Source organism: Coturnix japonica, chromosome 1 (genome assembly GCF_054131305.1).
Source record: "Coturnix japonica strain WE chromosome 1, WE-NBRP24, whole genome shotgun sequence".
Lineage (NCBI taxonomy): Eukaryota > Metazoa > Chordata > Aves > Galliformes > Phasianidae > Coturnix > Coturnix japonica.
The window spans coordinates 159783884-159803329 of NC_140663.1; the positions used below are offsets into that span (position 1 = coordinate 159783884).

A 19446-nucleotide genomic window follows, 5' to 3' on the forward strand; every position below is an offset into this window, starting at 1 on the left:
CTGCACCGATAAAAGGTATGGAGTGTCACTCTGAACTGTAAATTCTTCCATCAAAAAGGAAAGAAGTGCATTACATACACTGTGACAAATCACTCAGCCCTCTTGTCTTTCTCACTTACAGAGCAGTTCTAGAAAATTGCTAAGACAAAGTAAGAACGGTGTATCTGTCAATGACATGGAGTTAAATCATCAAGGACACTGAGAATGACTAAAGCTGAATAAACACGCAAAGCTTTCAGGGGGTAATATTTTTCTTGCTTGCTATGCCTTATGAGCACAAACTCATATAGTCTCAGCAAGGGGGGATATGTAAATTCCTAATTCTGATTTTATTAGGAATACCTACTCCTTTCCTTGTTCATTTGCACAGAAAATAACAATCATAGAGGCAGAATGCACAGTAGGGGCAAAGTGACAAGACAGATACTTAAAGTAATGAATAGAAAAGCTCTGCAAGCAGAAGTATGTAGTTGCCTTCTATCCTCCTCAGTAGTGTCACTGATCAGGAAGAGAAGAACACCATAAAACAGCCTCCACAGACTTCCACTGGAGTTTATAGCCATGTCCATAAAAGAAGTCCCGGATCGGTAGCATCAGCTGTGTCAGGTGGATGTAAAACAGTCATCCTAGACACCTGATCTTCACCTTTCACCAGCAGGACACTGTCAGATGATGCAACAAGGGCAGGTTAATTTCTTTGCTCTGACCTTGAGCTAAGTTGTTTCAGCACTTGGTTTTTTTGTTTTTTTGGTTTTTTATGTGTGTGTGTGTTTTCTTGTTTTCTTGTTTTCTTTTTTTGCTTTGCACAGAGGCTGGAGATCAAGATAGGAAAACTCAGCATTTAGATATTGTTTGTCTCTACCACAGCAGAAAGATCAGTCAGATGTGAGAAATTTTTATCCACAAAGGAGCACAGCAATTATCCACAGTTAGAAACTACTGCAAGCAGTGAGAACAGCTTCCCTGGGCAATGCTGTGAGAATGAGTGAAGAATCCCCCCCTTGCTCTGTGTGCAGACACAGTACAGGACCTTCTCATATAAACGCTCATGACTTCTCAAGCAAAAATACATCACTATTCCCACTTAATAGATGAGAAACTGGAACACAGAAAGATTATTTTTTTCTTCTTAAAAACTGAGCCACCATGTGCCCTGATTCCCAGTGTATTCACCACCTCGGTGTTCCTACATCATTATATGAAGTGTCATTAGGCAGTAAAGAGCTCTTCTCCATCAGCAGCAGGAAGGTCAGTGTATCTATTTGATTGCTGGTCAGATTCAAAGGGCAAGTTTAAAATTAGCTGATACTGATGTTGACAGTGAAAAAGAGATGCAAAGAAGGATTAAACCAAAGAGATAACATCTGTCCTGACAGCACATCACAACCAAGGTGTATCTTTTGTTAAAATCCAGTAATACAGAACAATGATAATGCTTAATCATGCACCAATACCTACCTTCAAGACCGAATAATAATAATAATAATAGTAATAATAATAATAATAATAATAATAATAATAATAATAATAATAATAATAATAAAGTAGTAAGTTGTGTTAATCAGCTTCACTCAAGTATTCTTCCACACAAGTTTCCAATTGGAATCACTAGCAGGAACTCATTATGCTAGTCTGAGACTTATGGAGAGGGCACATTCAACTAATTAAGACTTCTTATCATTATGGTCTTATCTTACTCATGGTTGTGCCTCTCACCAAAATACAAGAAAGGATGTTACTAAATTTAATATAACTGGAAGACGAAGTGATAAAAATGTTTGTTTACAGATGTTCACAGACATCAGGCGTAGGAATTATTTTTGCTTTCTGTTAAGTTCCTACTGGCTACAGACTCTAGAAACTAACAGGATACTGTTCACAGCTGAAACATTGAAACATTTTTCAAGCCCCAGCAGTATCTGTAGTGACCCTTCTCACAGGGCTTCAGTGCTGAAAAGTAGTTTCGAGTTGTCTGACAGGAAATCAGAAGAGCTTTCATGGTCCAGAGCTCTAACAAAAAAGGAAACAGTAGGAAGCTGCAGTCAGTCACCAGCTCCTCCTTGGAAGATTAGGTAGAAAGTTTCAGCAAGGACATTTAAAAAATGTTCTGAGCCACAGACTTTTCCCACCTCCTTCATAGACGTCTCTGCAGCAGTATGCATGTTATTCTGCATTTTATTTTTTCTGTAACATTACTTACATGTCTTAGAGTTCTCGCATGCCTTTTGTGCCATCCTGACACATCCTGACACTTCTCCTACCTGATCGGTAGGAAAGATGGAGAAGGAATACCTGTCAAAATATCATGATATCCTACTTAATATTTTGTCCTACATGTGGACTGAGAGTCCCTTTAAAGCAGAGCTTCTACTGAACTACGAGCTGCTAAAACTTCTTGGCTCTGAAATTAAGCAAATGGTTTATAGCCCTCCTGTGGTTTCTCACAGTCTCTACAGGAAGCTCAAAAGAACTGTAATTCATAAGGGGAAAATAATTCCTTCAGAAAAATAACAGAAATGAAAATAGCAGCAGTGGACATGGAAGCCTTTCAAAAACAACACATCGGTTATTAATCAATTGAAATCATAGAATCATAGAATCACAAAGTTGGAAAGGACCTACAAGATCATCCCATCCAACCATCCTCCCATTACAGTAGCTACAGCAAACCACTAAACCATATCTCATAGCTCCTCATCCAGATGCCTCTTGAACACTGCCAGGGATGGTAACTCCACCACCTCCCTGGGCAGCCATTCCAGTGCCTGACCACTGTCTGAGAGAAGAAGTCTTTCTTACGTCCAATCTAAACCTTCTCTGGTACAACTTGCAGCCATTTCCTTGCATCCTGTTTGTTGCCTGGGAGAAGAGGCCAAACCCCTCCTCATCAAAACCTCCCTTCAGGAAGTTGTAGAGTGCAATGAGGTCTCCCCTGAGCCTCCTCTTCTCCAGGCTAAACAACCCCAGCTCTCTCAGCTGCTCCTCATAAGACTTGTGCTCCAGACCCCTTACCATAAAACATCTTTAACAGGTACAAAAAATACCTAGGAGGAATTGCTTTGGAAGTGGGAGTAAAAGGTCCAACACAGACTTTATTATACTGTTCTGTATTTTTTTACCCCTCCTCAGCTATTTATTATTTTGAAAAAACAGTCCTTGATTGCTTGGCAGATTTGAAAACTCTTCAGCTTCTGGTCTTTAAAAATAATGGTATGGGCATTAGAACACCTGAGACTTCAAGCTTCCCCATCTTCACAAGGACAGCTCTAACCAGAGCTCTATCTAATACACAAAAGTACAAATTACACAGCATCATTTTCTTCCTTCTTTCAGTATAAAAATTACTATGTTTGGTTCCAAAAGCCTACCAAAACAAACTAGGACTTATGAGCTGTTCAAATAGGACATGTTTTGATCAGAAATCCTAAACCAGAGCAGTGCTTTCAAAGTCCAACCATCTTGAGTACCATGACATTCTTAGCATGGAGAATTTTATGTCACACATCTATCATTTATTTTTCAACAGCTTGATTTTGTTGCTTTAGTTATTATGATTTTTAAGATACACTCAGTACGTGGTATGGGAGGATTAAGGAATTTAAACAAATCCTGACAACGCTTATAAACCATTCCAAGGGAAGCCAAAATTTATCATCATCAGTTAATCAATTAGAGCTTGTTCCAGTCAGAAATGCAAAATTACTTTTCATCATTAAGAGGAATGTTAAAAACCCGTGGCAATATGCCCTACAACACACTGCAGAGAAGGATGAAACAGCAGCAACAAACCCAAGCCAGTTTTATAGCTCCTGTATCAAAAAAAAATAGCACGAGCCCTTCCACAATCGAATATTAATAATCAATAAACACCAACCCATTTAAATAATAAACACCACCCATCTATTTGCTATTTCAGACAAACATACCTCCTGGGTACCGTTTCTTTTTCAAGTGCAAAATGCTCTGTTTCCAAGCAGAGCAGGTAACTACTTCAAACCTGGACTCTTTTTGCATAGTGTGAAGACATAATCTGCAATTACATTTAAATGGCTGCTGTTTGAGCAGCTGTGAGCATCAACTGCGCTGGAGGGAAATATTCCCAAGCCAGCATGGAATCCTTTGTGGCCTAATCTCACAAATAGTTCAGTAAACACATTTCAAGAGTAATTTCCTCAGAGATGAACACACAGATGAAAACATTATATTACAAGCATGGCCAAGCTGGAATTGCGAGGCAGAAATTTCTCTGAACTCATCTGTCTGAGTTGTGATGCTTTAAAAGGCTGCCAAGAAACAGGGTACTTTCTCCTGAAACCATGGAATCGTATAATGTCATAGACTCATAGAATCACACAGGTTGGAAAAGACCTTAAAGATCACTGAGTCCAGCCATGACCTAACCGTACTACCTAACAACCCTCTGCTAAATCGTGTCCCTGAGCACCACATCCATATTCTGTGCTAGAAGTGACCCACAGGGATCATTAAGCCCAATCTGCAGATCCACACAGGACCATCCACAATTCAAATAACATTTGATTTGTGTGTGGAGCTGTGACCGTGCCCACTGCCCTCTGGTGCAGAGCCTTTCCCTCACCCCCAGCTGCCCCTCCTCTGACAGCTTAGGGTGAGGGTGGCTTAGTTCACTGCTTATTTAATTCTATCAGCTACGATACAGAGAACAACTAAAACCCAGAAAACTGTCCTATTGTTGCTTTTGGTGTTCTTGTCTCTTTGAAGATCTTTTTCTGCTGCTGAGCTGGTGCACTGCTGCTCTGATCCATTTTTGAGATATTAAGTCAGATATTTTCCATTTTGGAGACCCAAAAGATACCTTCATGAGACAACACAAATGCACGCACAGCAGAACAGGCAATAACAGCAGCTTTGAAAGTCAGCATAGGATGAATGACCTGTACTAATCTGCCTTTCATGCAACTGGCAAGTAGCCCTTTCCTGCCCCAGCAGCCCTTTCACCTAAAATGAATAGAATCATTACAGAAGGAGGAAGATAATATGACTTTCTAATTCTAATCTGCAAGTACAACTTCTAAAGTAATCGCATGTGTGGAGAGAAGATCTTATCTAGCCATTACTGGGTATCCTCAGACTGCTTTGCCCCAGTTTCCTTTAATAGCACATAAGCTAGATATACTCTCTCCTAATACTAATTAATCACTACAGAAAGGAAATGACTAAATAAATGGGAGGTGACGAAGTGCAGTCACTTTTAGAAAAGAGTAAAGACAGAGACAGTTTTGTAAGTGAGAGCACCCAGGATTTCTGCTAATTGGACTTTCAGCCAGGCCTCATTCAGTTACAGAACTGATGGTGAGGACCCTTGGCACTGTGGTTTTGCCACTTTAATATGTCTGTTGAAAGGAGCCAGTAGGAATGTGTTCTCTATTTTGGAATACACTTTTTCTTGCTTTGCATTGTAAAATACAAACACTCACCTAAACATAAGGAACATCACCGAAGACGTAAGTAACTCGAATGATTAAACATAAATAGAGGAACAGGAGGAAAATATCTGTCAGAAAACATTACCTTTGATAAACCTGGCAGGACTCTACGAAGTCACAAAGTTACCAAGTACATGTACTTGGTTTTACCTAAGTCCGCTAGTAAAATCACCCATGGGAGAATATTAACAGTACTCTGCAACTGTGTCAGGAAATAATAATAAAGAAGAGTAAACAGGTTTGGTGTTGGTTTTTTGTTTTTTTGGTTTTTTTTTGCCAAGCTGAACATGTAGAGGTGCCCTCAATATCTGTGCAGCTCAACAACTTTAGTTATAACATTGAGGAGGAAGCAATATGCAAGGTGGTGAATTTGCTGAGGACACAGAAATATTTAGGTTACAGAAAATGTCTGAGAGTGGAGAGGAATTCCAGGAGGATCTAATCAAAGTGGATGATTGGGCAACACGATAGATAAATTTTAATGAAGGCAGGCACAAGGTACTGCTTAGTAGGTAAAACTGTTCATTTCGACTATTTATACTGACTGATTTGCCAGAACATTTAGCGGAAATATACTAGCAATGATGGAACTATTCTCTATCTGCCTTTCATAGTATGATAAGGAAAGGTCAATGAAGAAATTGTTTTTCTGTGTGGTTTTTTTTGTTTTCCTCCCCACCCCAGTGTGAACTGTCAAATTGTTTAGTTTCTATAGTTCTTGTGAAACAAGGTAGTCCAGCTTTTGACGAGGAAAGCAGGGAAGAACATTACACCAGCCTTCAGAAAGGCCAAGGAAAATGATCCAGGCAACTAAAAGCCAGACTCACCTCTGCCCCTGGAAATGTGATGGAACAGTTTGTTCTGGATGTCATCTCCAAGCAATTAGAAGAGAGTATCAGGAGTAGTCAGCATGGATTCAGCATGGGGAAATCATGCTTGAATAACCTGGTAACCTTCTATGCTGGCTGGGTAGATGACAAAGAATGGATGTTGTGTACTTTGAATTCTGCAAGTCGTTTGACACTGTCCCCCACAAATTTCTTGTAATAAAGCTTAGAAAGTGTGGGATAGGTGAGTGAACAACAAGGTGGACTGAGAACTGGCAGACTGGCAGAGCTTAGAGGGTTGTGATTAGTGGCACATAGTCTAGTTGGAGGCCTGTAGCTAACAGTGTTCCCAGGGGTATGCTATCAAATATTTGCTATTTGCATTAATCAGGGCTTAGGAACATTATAAAAGGAAAAGAAAGCAGATTAAATAAGGAATCACAGAGACATGCATAGTCAGAAGTGCAATTGGATAAAGCTATTGTGTTACACTGTCTAAAATATGACCTAGTATTGCATTATTCTCAAACTAGGGAGTCTTAATGTAAAATCCTGTATTCTTTCTCAGACAGAGCTTCAAATGAACTTCAATAGTGAGATTAACCTGAGAATACTGTTTGATTGATTTTCTTATGCTTCAGGACTTGCACCTTACAGAAGCTCTGTGGACTAGGAAGTTGCATTCAGTAAAATCATGTTTTTATACTGCAAAGACATAAATGTGAAACATTATGACCTGGATTCGTTGTGCCTAGAGAACACAGTAACTCCTCAGTAGAACAACCTGTACCTGAAGGCATTCATTTAGAAAAGACTAAACAAAGAGGATACGCATAACTGCACTACAGCCAACAACGTTTTGAAGAAAATATATGGGAGGAAAACAGTAGAACTTTTAAGCACGTCTATTTCCTAATACATACTACATTACTTACATTTCCTCTGTGGAAATTTCTTGCTGCCTTTGCAAACATTTTCAACCACTGATGGAAGTAAAGACACAATATGAAATACAACAAATAGCAGAATCTTGAGGATTTCATGCATAAAAAATCCATCCCAGGGAGCAGCAGTAATCATTATTTTAGTCCCTTATTTACAGTTTCCTTACTCAAAAAATACCACGCTGCTATCTGGCACCTCTGAACTCTGTGTTACCATTTTCATTCTTGTTAAACATGCAACTAGGAAGTAATCTGCTTAGCAACCAGCACAAACATATTGCACACGGAGAGAAGAAAGGTTACTTGACAAGCAAGCTTGGCTAGAAGCCAGCTAAGAGACCCAAAGGCACCTCAGCAAAATGCCTGAGCTTTTTGAATAAACTACATTTGAATACATATACTTGAATAAGAGGAACGGTGGGGGGGAGTCTGAGTCAGTAGTGACTTCCAAGCACACCCATGTTGGTGAGCCCCTGTCTGTGGATGCTGTTATTCTGTGAATTGACAGAATAAACTAGAAACAGTTGATTCTTCATGCAGATTTTCCATCTTGCAGCTTGTGCATGGGGGGAATTCTGTGAGATAGACAAAACATCTCCCCAGCAAGCAGCTGCCTGGAGCCAAGCACGTCCTTCTGCCCAGCGCAGCATGATGTTAAGCAAGAAGCCATGGTTCTTTGTAGGTTTTCCCATTAGATCCAGGGCCAAGACCTGTGAGGACATGGTCATTCTCTGGTGCCCATCTTCCAGGGAAAAGAAGGAAGGAGGCAGCAGAAGAAAACCCACAGAGCTTTTCACTGCAGTTAGATGAGGTGTGAAAACCTCTTCTAACCACTCCTCAGGGCAGTTCCTGACAACATAGTCTCAGGATTTTTATTTGCACCATGTCTGCAGACATTAAAAGCCTGTGTGGAACCACTTTGAGGCATTAATCCATGAAAAATGTCCAGAGAATGGACAATGTACGCACTCATTCTCTAAAACAGGGCTAGAAATTTAAGTAGGTTGGAATACAGTACATTCAAAAATCACTGGTATTGACACCGCATACTTGGAATGGAAAAGATCTTGGATTCTGTTCTGTCGAAATACCGAGACAGTAATGACCCTAACAAGGGACAAGCATCTAGGAATCCACTGAGATGATAGGCTCCAAGTGGATCAATGGCATGTGAGGCAGACCATATGCTCTGCTAGAATAAAAGCATACACTACATACATACAATACAAATGATTCATGAAGAACTGGGTGCAGAAGTGCGGGATGCTGCTACTACAGGCAACTCTCTGGGGAGAGATTGCAGACCAGTATCATCATCTGTACATGGCAAAAGAAGAGGGCAAAAAATAGCAGATGGCAGAATTGTGATCCTGCTTCTGCATATTGCAAAACTAAAAATGCTGTATTCCAGGAACATTTCATATTCACAGAAATAATCTTTCCATCAATCTGCACTTGATTGCAGCGGCTGCTTTCACAATAAAAATAGGGAATCTGGAAGAGTACACACATCATCCATGATCACAGATAGTTACCATATCCAGACAGTGACAGAGTAGAATGCATCCAGATCTAAAGCAACCAATTACCATAGCTCATCTCATAGCTCAAGATAAGAAATCACTTCAGAACAGAGACCACTTGTTGGTTATCATTACTTAACTGTCCCACAGCAAAGTCCATCCTGTCCAAACAAGTTCCTTTCCAACCAGGTCTTTTCAGAAAATATTGAGATAGCCCTGGGCAGGTGGCTGAGTGTGCTGTAATTTCTAACTTCATGTTACTGGTGAAACATGTTGCTTTAATGCTTCTGACAAGGTGATGCCTCATTGAATGCATGAGCAGAACCCTGTCCCTGGCACTTATGGGCAGAGCTCCAAGGCACTTGTAGGTTCACAGCCTTGATTTTTGTTTATGGTACTTTTAAGGACATGTCTTGGTGCTACAGATGTGCTGTATATTTTTCTTTTGGATTGGAGGCCAAAATGCAGAACAGGGTTTTCAAGGCCCCTTGTGCTGGAACAAGCTGCCCAAAGCTCAGTGTCTGTCCTTGCTCTTGTTCTGACCACATTATGATTGACTTCAAGGGTATATGAAGAGACCTGTCTCTCCTCCATAATTAATTATACCTGATCTGGCCCAGTTAATCAGGAGTGCCCTGCCCTAACTGTGGTTTCAAAGTCAGATCTATAGCCTATCTGTATGTACATATTCTCAATGATGCATTCTTTTTTTTTTCTCCATTAACCACAATTCCCCTTCCTATAGTGCAGATTGTTTGCAAACTAGATTAAAGCGATCGTTCACTGCCATAGCCTACTTATATGTGATGAAAAAGGTATGCTTGCCCTTGGCTAAAGAAATACACCTAATATTTGATTGCAGGGCAGTGATATAGGAAGAAGATGATGGGATGTGTCTTTAGAGGAGGAACCATGGGGGTGCAATATCTGGGGCTTCTATACCCTTCCACACAGCTGCACCCTCTATCATCTCTCAACAGACAAACGTGGGCTTTCCAAGGCCTGCCTGCAGTGCCAAGAACCAGTGCTTGTTTGGTATGGCCACCAGCATTGAATGCCTGGAAAAGAGCATATGTATTTTTTTTTGTGTTCTTTAACTATCAGAGATCCCATTTGGATCTCTATGTGAGAATGAATGCTTAATGTGACATTCTCTCCTTAAAGACAACCACTTTAGAGGCAGAACGTTAAAATAGTGACAGTTGTTGATAAATATTTACATATTTTTGCCAGTAACATAATTTTTAACAGCTTAATATAGTGTTTTCTACTATGACCAAGACTGGCGCATTTATCCCAGTAAATACATCTCTATTGCTTCAGAAGAGACAACTGCTAAGCATTATATCATTTTGTATACAATCATCACTTCCTCCCTCTGTAGAACAGAAAGAATTCATAGGTAAGAGTTATGCAACTGGGTTATACAAGGGGCTCCTAGCTACTGTTACATGATAAAGCATTAAGAGACTGTAACAATGCTGAAATGCAGTTTAAACCATATTAAAGCCATCACTGTACCTCAAAGGAAGGAAAAATATTTGCTGTGTTCGTAACTATAGAGAAGGTTTACATTTGAAGAAACAATTGTTTGAGTTCAAAACCTCCAGGCTGCTCTTCGCCGCAGCATCTATTATCACTGAAACATTCAGTCACTCTGACACATTTTAAAGACATTTTAAGGGTTGAGCCGACATACCAGTTTGACAGCCTGCAAGGCAGCTAGTTTGGGTTACACCACTGCAAAATGAATGCCATGTGCAACATGGGACCATGCACCCACCATAGGGGATACTGCTTCACTGTGTCACAAGCAATGCCCCGAAGTCCTGAGTGTATTTACAGGGCTCAAAAATTATTTGGTTGAATAAAATTGAGAGTAGCCCTTGAGAGCAGCTCTCCTATGAGGAAAGGTTGAGGGAACTGGGCTTGGTTAGCTTGGAGAAGAGAAGGCTCCAGGGAGACCTCACTGTGGCCTTCCAGTACTTGAAAGGAACACATAACAGGAAGGGGAACGGCTGTTTATGAGGGTGGACAGTGAAAGGACAAGGGAAATGGTTTTAAAATGAGACAGGGGAGGATTAGGTTAGATATGAGGAGGAAGTTTTTCCCACAGAGGGTGGTGATGCACTGAACAGGTTTCCCAAGGAGGCTGTGGATGCCCCATCCCTGGAGGCATTCAAGGCCAGGCTGGATGTGGCTCTGGGCAGCCTGGTCTGGTGGGAGATGACCCTGAACACAGCAGGGAGGTTGAACCTGGATGATTACTGTGGTCCTTTTCAACTCAGGCCATTCTATGAACAACTGGGTCACCATGTCTCCAATGTCTGGATCCTTAAATCACGTAAGTGCGTATTTAAGAGATTCAGTAGCACTCTCTGAGGATCTGGAAGGATTTCAAATGCTGAAAAATTTGTCAGGTCTCCAGCTTCAACTACAGGGAAAAATGAGGGAGTCTAACAAATGTATTTAGGACAATGAAAAAAAAAATCCCTTTTCGCTGCATGTAAGTAGGACCAAAGGCTTAATTCAGGATCCTTTGAAGAAATGCCTCCTGTGTTTTTTAATCAGCAGTGTGCTGGTACAAGTGCTGCATGTTCATAAAGCTGTATCTGTATGCCCTTCCTCGCACTGGGGTCCCTCTGGCATTGGATAGGTTAAGCAATTGCCGGTATTAAATTAGCACTCTGATTTCCAGTAGTAAGAAAATTCCTGGGTTTTAAACTACAGACTATTCCAACAGAGCTGAGGAGAAAACAAATAAATGAACTCCAGGAAAAAGAAAAAAGAAGAAGAAATAAGGTAAAAAAGTCCAAGCAATTGCAATATGATGTATAGATCAATTGGACAGTTAATAGTGATCATATAGATAAGTCTGTGCTTACTCAGTATAGCTGAGCTGAGCTGACTATTTTAGTACAGACCATAAAACTAAGGAAAAGGCCAAACTATTTAATGTACCCTCTATTGCAGAATAGTTAAGGAGAAAAATAATTGCTGCAATTGCAGTTCATGCTGGGCAACTTCTCCGACAACTTCATTTTAGAGCTATTTGTATTTTCACTTGATTGGGCTGTTAAAGTGAGCTTGGTTGGAACACATAGAATGTGCCAGCTCTTTTGTTTTTTAAGTGCTCTGGTTTTCTTCAATAGCGTCTGGATAGGGAGCTAGGAGATATGGTTTAGGGGTTTTCTGTAGGTATGGTAAAGGGAGGATGGTTGGACTAGATGATCTTACAGGTCCTTTCCAACCTTGTGATTCTATGATTCTAATCCATCAATAAAAGACACAAACAAATTTACTCTGAGCACAGCTCAGAGAGATCCTGGATGCTCACCTCCATCTATGGAAAGTTTTGAAGGTGATAGAGGAGAGGATAAAACACACTTAGAAGTGTCATGTCTTCAGTCTGTGAGAGAGCAGAACCTGTGGAGTTCATATGGGTTAAAGCTGTCCCAAGAGCAGCCAGCACATAAATACAGGAGGCAGTACTACATCTCACCCTTGGCAAGAAAAAGGAACACTTTCAGGGGACAGCCCAGATGTTTCAGTGATGATAGGTGGTCTGTTTCATTAGTAAAGTAGACATAACTAGCTCATTTTTGGGGAAACACACTCAGACACAGCAGAAAAAGTCCAAAGATGAGGAACAGAAAATCATCAGAGGTCTCTGAAATTATGGTCTAGGGTAAAAAGCTGAAGCAATTGGATTGATTCAGTTCTACAGAAGGGAACTGAGATGAGACATGACAACAGTCTTCAAATATGCAGTAGGCAGACAGAAACAGTACTCTGCATCCTTTGTACACAGTACTGCTCTGAACTCCTATTAGAGGAACACAGACCAGACATCACCAACGAATTTCAAATGATTAGAAGAGCAATAGGTTTTACAAACAAGCTCAGGACCCTCCATCATTTAAACCTGTTATAAACAAGAAACAAATCTGCACCAATTCACTTAAGCATGGCTGCTCATACTTTGAGACAAGGGCATCTCACAGTCCTGCCCTACTTTTAAAGACCTTATGTCTCTGATCTCCCTAAGAAAGCTTTGTGAGACGTTTTATATATTCATTACGGTTTCCTAATTGAAAAGGTAACCATTATCAAATATGGTTCCCTCTGCGTATACTCTGACCGTATACTTACATTTGTACACCAGTATTTCATACATACTGAGTCCATATTTCTACTTCTGTTTTATGGTCCATAGGAAAGTGCCCTCAATGTCTGACTTCTCTCTTCACTGTTCTTTGTTTAGCTTGCTCTAATTGCAGTTCATATGACACACTTCTCTCTTTTCCCTATGCAGTGTTAACAGGGAGGCAGCTCAGCTGCCAGTCTTTATAACAGTCACCCATAGGATTTATAGAGCTGCAAGAAACTGCATCATAAATTTGAATACTTTTATATGGTAAATGCCAGAGCCAACTTTACAGAGATTAAGGACTATATGTATTTCACTGCCGAGATGCTTCCATGCAAGTTCTTCTCAGCTCAGTAAGCCTGGAGGGGACAAGATCTCACCACACAGAGGCTCAAATGTTCCTAAAACTTTCCCCAAGGACACAGAGCTTTCTTCCACTGGAGATGAGAGGAAATGGATAAATATGGCACTTGCATTTGCACTTCAAATATGGTCCTGTAGTGTTATCATGCTTCCCCCAGTATGGGGGGAAGAGACACCCCCAGAGATGGTAAACCATCTCTTATAGAGGAGCATTCCCATGGCTGATGGATGGTTTCCCAGTTGTGCCTCCAGGAAATACACCTGCAGGTCTCTGGGAACAACTACACTGGGATAAAGGGATGGAGGCATGAGGGCACCCAGTACCCCATGTTGATCTTCCTTCAGCATGCTCTGAGATGGCTTCCATAAGAAACATGGCACATTCACACACTGTTCACTTTTCCTTTCCACAAAGCAGTATGATAATAACATTTGCCTGCAACCCAGCAATTTTCTGAAAGGAAGCCAGCAGGTGTATACAGCATTCACCAAAACCTTTCAACAGGAAATACTTTTTAAGTCTCAATGTGTTAATCTTCACATACTGCCAATAAATTAACCCAAGTTTGCCCATTGAACATAAAGGTTTCTCTATCTAGCTGCATTATGTGGCAGCAAAGACGCAATCTGTCGCCATACTTCATCACACCAACTAACAACATAGTGCAAGGCAAATTCCACAGAATCAGTAGTGCTGGCACTAAGAACACTGTAAGATGACTCGTTATTGAATCTTTGCTAAAACACTGCCATCCTTGAATAGTTTGAAATATAATAAGCAGAATTTAAATTGGTGAAAAACAGAAGTCCAGCGTCAACTGTGGCATATTTATCTGCCCACCCCAAGTCTGCAAGCTAAGGTTAAAGAAAAGTTGAATTTAAATAAGTTTATTCTTGAGCATAACCAAAATGCTACAAATAAAATATCACTCGATATTCAGGAATACACACTACATAATGCAAAGCATAAAATACACTAAGTGCTGTACCATCTGAGCTGTCAGGGTTTTATTTGACTCTGCTGTAGTTCTGCATCTTAACACTTACTCTCGAGGCACATCTGTATTAGTATTATCAGGTCTAACACCAAGCCAAGGGCACTGACTGAGAAAGAGGAGACCATTTGGTCACAGCGTCATCCTGCTCACACCTCTGAGCACTGTAGCTGCATGAGATGAGGCACCAGCAGATAGCAGCACCATGTGGGCTCCTCTCTCCACATCAGGCAGTGGAAGCATGTCTGTGGCATCAGCAGCTTGTTAGCCACAGGCAGAATTTATGCACACTCAATCTGTGGGGCTAATTTGATCAGGCACATTATCTGCTGCAATCAGTTTGCTCAGCCCCAGCTGCTAACATGAGACAGCAGCACGTCCAGCCTTGCTCCAAGATATTTCACAACATGGCTGTGAGCAATAGGACTTAGCCATGGAGGGAGAAGCTGCAAAAGGTTCAGAAGGCCATGTCTGCAGATAGCCTTGATGCCTTTACAATTCATCTGAGGAAAAATCTTTCAAACTCCAGTGGAGCTTCCTTCCCCTTGAAACGCCCCTACAAAACACCTTTACAATGCAGTAAACGTTCCCAGCAAGCAGGCAGTAGTTTCCAGGCAGCGTTATCACACTTAATCACATACACATTTCATTTGTTAATTACAAACTGCAGATGAGCAGGGTAAAGCTTTGCTTCTGCTGCAGTGAAGACAAATGCTGTCACAATTCCTACTTTAGCTCCAGTCTTCCAAACCAGATGCATCACCAGGAACGTGCACAGCAGCTGATGAGCAGCACCAACAGGACAGTCCCTTGTCTAATAGCATGAGGCAAAGCAGCAGAACAGAGACAGCATAACCAAGACATTGAAAGAGGAAATGTGGTGTATTTTAGGAGGCCGATTAATCCAAATATACAACCATATAGTAAGATTATAGAATGAATCATAGAATGGCCTGGGTTGAAAAGGACCACAATTATCACCCAGTTTCAAACCCCTGCTATGTGCAGGGTGACCAGCCACCAGACCAGGCTGCCCAGAGCCACATCCAGCCTGGCCTTGAATGCCTCCAGGGATGGGGCATCCACAACCTCATATAAAGCAAGGTAGTTGCATCACTTTTGTGATCAGACACCTCCACCACACATATACTCTATATGGGAAAGCACAGAGCTAATGAAGAGAGCACAGGGCTCTGCATAGGTCTTAACAGATTTATTCAGAGTGTATGTAGATTCTGGAGAATATGCTAGGGTCATTACTGATAACAGAGAGGAAAAGAGGATAAAGGATAGGCTCTCTGCAGACATGTATGAGACCAAGTGAAGGCAATGCCAATCGTTCTTCTGATAAAGAAATACTTTTCATCTATTGCCCAAATTAGAAGTGTATAAATACAGATGAGGGGCATTTATACAATTACTGCATGGCTCCTGTATCATAAAGCTGTTGGAGGAAGTTTTGCCCTCACCCAGGCCAAGAACCTGTGACATTCTGCCCTCACCCCTGCCAGGGCTGGGCACAAACATGCCGCTTTGCTTCATCTTGGCCACACATATCAGAGCAGGAGCTGGCTGGTGACAGATGGCAGGACACCAGTTGGGAAAGGCTTCCCAGCTATCTTAACCAATCTAAAAGAAAACAAAAATGACATGATTACAAATCTGAGAACACTCTGACTGTAGGCCTCATGAAAATGCCTGTCTGTTTTAAGACATATCAATCTTGGGTGTTTTAGACAAGGTTTAATGGGTTCTTCAACATGATAGCTGGCGTGCCCTGAAGTGGGGAATAGCAAATTAATCCCAGCTGCAAATTGTTCAGCCTGACAGTCAATAGTTAGATCTTCCAGCTGTGACTGATAGCAAGCTTACATGACTTAGCAAGCTGCTTCGGGACTTTGCTCAATTAATCTGATTTTTTTTTTTTTTTTTTTTAAATTATCTGCATCTATTTTTAATCACACAACATGTAGAACACAGCTCAGGAGCACAGACCATCCCCAAAGTTTCCTACCACTACTGCTGAGCTCCAGCATCCCTCCTCCACAGGGTCACTGGTAAACCACAGAACTCAGGATTCTTAGAGCAGATTAACAAAGAAGTGGAACTCACTTGTGTGCATAAGAGTTTCTTAGCATCAGCTATCCTTTATTCATCACCCCTGGATGTGTTTAAAACCTGTTGGGATGTGGTGCTCAGGGACATAATTTAGCGAAGAGTTGTTAGGGTACTATGGTCAGGTTGTGGTTGGACTTGATGATCTTTAAGGTCTTTTCCAACCTGAGCGATTCCATCATTCTATGAGCCTATTATTATATTTTATTCATCTTACTTTCAATTTTAAACTTTTTCAAACTACGTATACACACATTCAGAACTTACCAGCTCTGATGCAAGAGATGGCATACAGAGACTATGATGCTACCCCTTATTTTTCCTACTTTCCCACACAGCTTGACAGTGTACAGACCTGTTCTGTATCTAAAATTACGAGCTGTGACAAGTGATAAATACCCCAATTCTAAAAAGCTATTGTGTACCTCTGAGACAATTAAAATTCCTTAGATACCTAGCTGCAGTACATAATACATTTAGTCAACATTAGAACATGTCAGAGAAGGAATGCTTTATCCCAGCACCTACCTAAAAATAGGCCTTTGGTTTAAATAAATGATTGCAATAATGTTCACTGGGAAATCCCCTTTCCTCAGATTGCAAAAGTAATATTAGTTCACTAGATCACCTTATGTTCTGCGGCAAGAACTGAGATGAAGCTTATAAGAAGTGCCAAATAAATCACATATTCTATTTAAGTATAAAACTACTAGTTAAAGACCACTATTTCCTTGATTTACTGTATTTCTTCTCTTTTTTTTTTCTTTCTTTTTTTTTCTTTTTTTTTTTCTTTTTTTCAGAGAGGTGACTACCAATTCTTTGCCAATTAGAAATTATTTTCTTTCTTAGTTGCTAGTTTAATTACAGAGTATCATGGAGTTTGTCCTCTTTGAGAAAGCTGCTGTAGGAAAAACACAAAAAGAGAAGATCAACAGCACATTGAGCTGCAGAAAAGTCCACAGCATGCAAGAACTATCTAACCTGGGCATATATGAGTCTGCGCAGAGAAGCTGTGGATGCCCCATACCCAGTGGTGTTTTAAAGCCAGGTTGGATGGGGCCCTGCTGCCACTTGTCAGTCTCATGCCCAAGGGTCTGAACATTTACTAGTTGCTGACGTTTTGTGGTAACTGCCAGCCATGAGGAAAACACTGGGCAATCGTTTCCATTTTACTCAGCTTCATGTTCTTTGTTGGAGGGTGTCAGTTTACTGTCTTCTTTTCTACCAGTGCTGACTTTACTGATGTCAGACCTCAGTCAACTTTCTTCTAGCATTTATCTTGACTTAGGAAATCTCAAATGGAAAGCCTGTGGTCTTGCACCTGTAGCAAGACAAAGCACTGCAATGTCTGTAGATGTTTTCAGCCTGACATTACACAGGGACATCTAGGGATCGCCATGAAGCAATCCAGAAGGGAATGCTATTCAAGCTGCAATTTTTAAGTTCTCGGATCACAACTTAACCCACTTGCAGCAATAGTGAAAGCTGCAAAAGATGTGACTTCTTTTTATTGCAGGTATTCTCGAGAGCACCTGCGAGGCTTACATCAATGACCTCGATTTTAACCTGTACGGACTAAATTAGTGTGATGGAAAAAATGACATGGGTGAGACTCCAGCCCAACCCCTAGATGGGAAAAGGTTTTGGTCTATAAATAGCACTGTGCTCTCCTGGCTGTAACACTTCTCTCCCTACTAAATTAGAATTCACAAGTATTCTGCAGGACTCATAATGGGATCAAAGATTAGAAACTTCTTTGAAGTCTGTCTTCCTTTGCTCACCTATTAATACATACCTGTACTAATCCATCATGCTTCTCCTAAGCTGATCAGTTACTCTTGATCTCCAAAAGGGACAAGTGTACACACCTTTTTTCACATCCTCACTTATTTGTGTTCATTATCCACACTTCATTTTGCAAGGACATAACATTATGTTAATTGAATTTTCGTACACTGTGAAGAGGCCAGATCTGTCTTCTGAAACCATGTGGGCTAAATGTGATTAGCTGGTAATATCTGCAGTACTTTTTACTTTGGTCTTGTTTACTGAACGTCAGAAACAAAATATATTGAATTGTGTGCATGACGATTTCATAATATCTCACCTTGGACAACAGCTATTCATAGTATGATTGAAATAAGACCACCACAGCCTCACTTGTTTGATTTGGCCCTTCTAGAAAGAGACCAAAGAGTCACTCAACCTTAGGGTTTTTTGCTCCTTGGTTAGGGAAATGAAAATGGATGATGGAAAAGCCTCACTGATGCTAAGGAAAAATCAGACACAAAATCATAGTATCATAGAGTCAGTTTAAAAGGACCACAAAGATCTAGTTTCAACCCCCCCTGCTATGTGCAGGGTCACGAACCACCAGACCAGGCTGCCCAGAGCCTCATCCAGCCTGGCCTTAAATGCCTCCAGGGATGTGGCATCCACAACCTCCTTGGGCAACCTGTTCAGTGCATCACCACCCTCTGAGTGAAAAACTTCGTCCTCATTTCTAACCTAAACCTCCGCTGTCTCAGTTTAAAGCCATTCCCTCCTGTCCTATCACTATCAACCTATGTAAACAGTCTTTCCCCCTCCTGTTTATACACTCTCTTCAAGTACTGGAAGGCCACAATGAGGTCTCCCCAGAGCCTTCTCTTCCCCAAGCTAAACAATCCCAGTTGCCTCAACCCTTCTCCATAGGACAGGTGCTCCAGCCCTCTGATCATCATGGGGAAATACTATTTCAAAACTCATTTTCAAAAATCCCATAATCCCAAACTGTGACATACATATTTCTTTATCTCACCATGACTCAAAACTGGCTCATAATTACTACATCAACTGCTCGCATCTCTAAATTAATGCTTATTTCCTAACTCTCTTAAAAAAAAAAAAAAGAGAGAGAGAGAGAGAAAAGTGTACTATCAAGAAAGTTGTAATGATTTTTGTCACTGACAGTAATTAGTTTAATTGGGCACTTGTTTGACTTGTGCATTTTAACGCCAGAGTCTCCCACTGTGCTCATTGCCCCTGATCTCATGGACAACACAAAAGGCAGAATTCAACCAGA

General features: G+C 40.9%; 1 protein-coding gene across 6 annotated transcripts in view; it reads right to left on the reverse strand.

The window, feature by feature from the left end:
• Nucleotides 1-19446, reverse strand: part of MTUS2 (microtubule associated scaffold protein 2) — a 232330-nt gene that overhangs the window by 101478 nt on the left and 111406 nt on the right. Inside the window, exon 1 of one of the 6 annotated variants that reach the window (XM_085555358.1) lies at nt 7228-7479. The exons of the other annotated variants lie outside the window; for them this stretch is intronic. Within the exon in view, the coding sequence (XP_085411484.1) occupies nt 7228-7372 (145 nt within the window). The 5' untranslated portion in view covers nt 7373-7479. Of the gene's footprint in view, nt 1-7227; nt 7480-19446 lie in introns of those variants that run through there. 6 annotated transcript variants of the gene reach the window in all.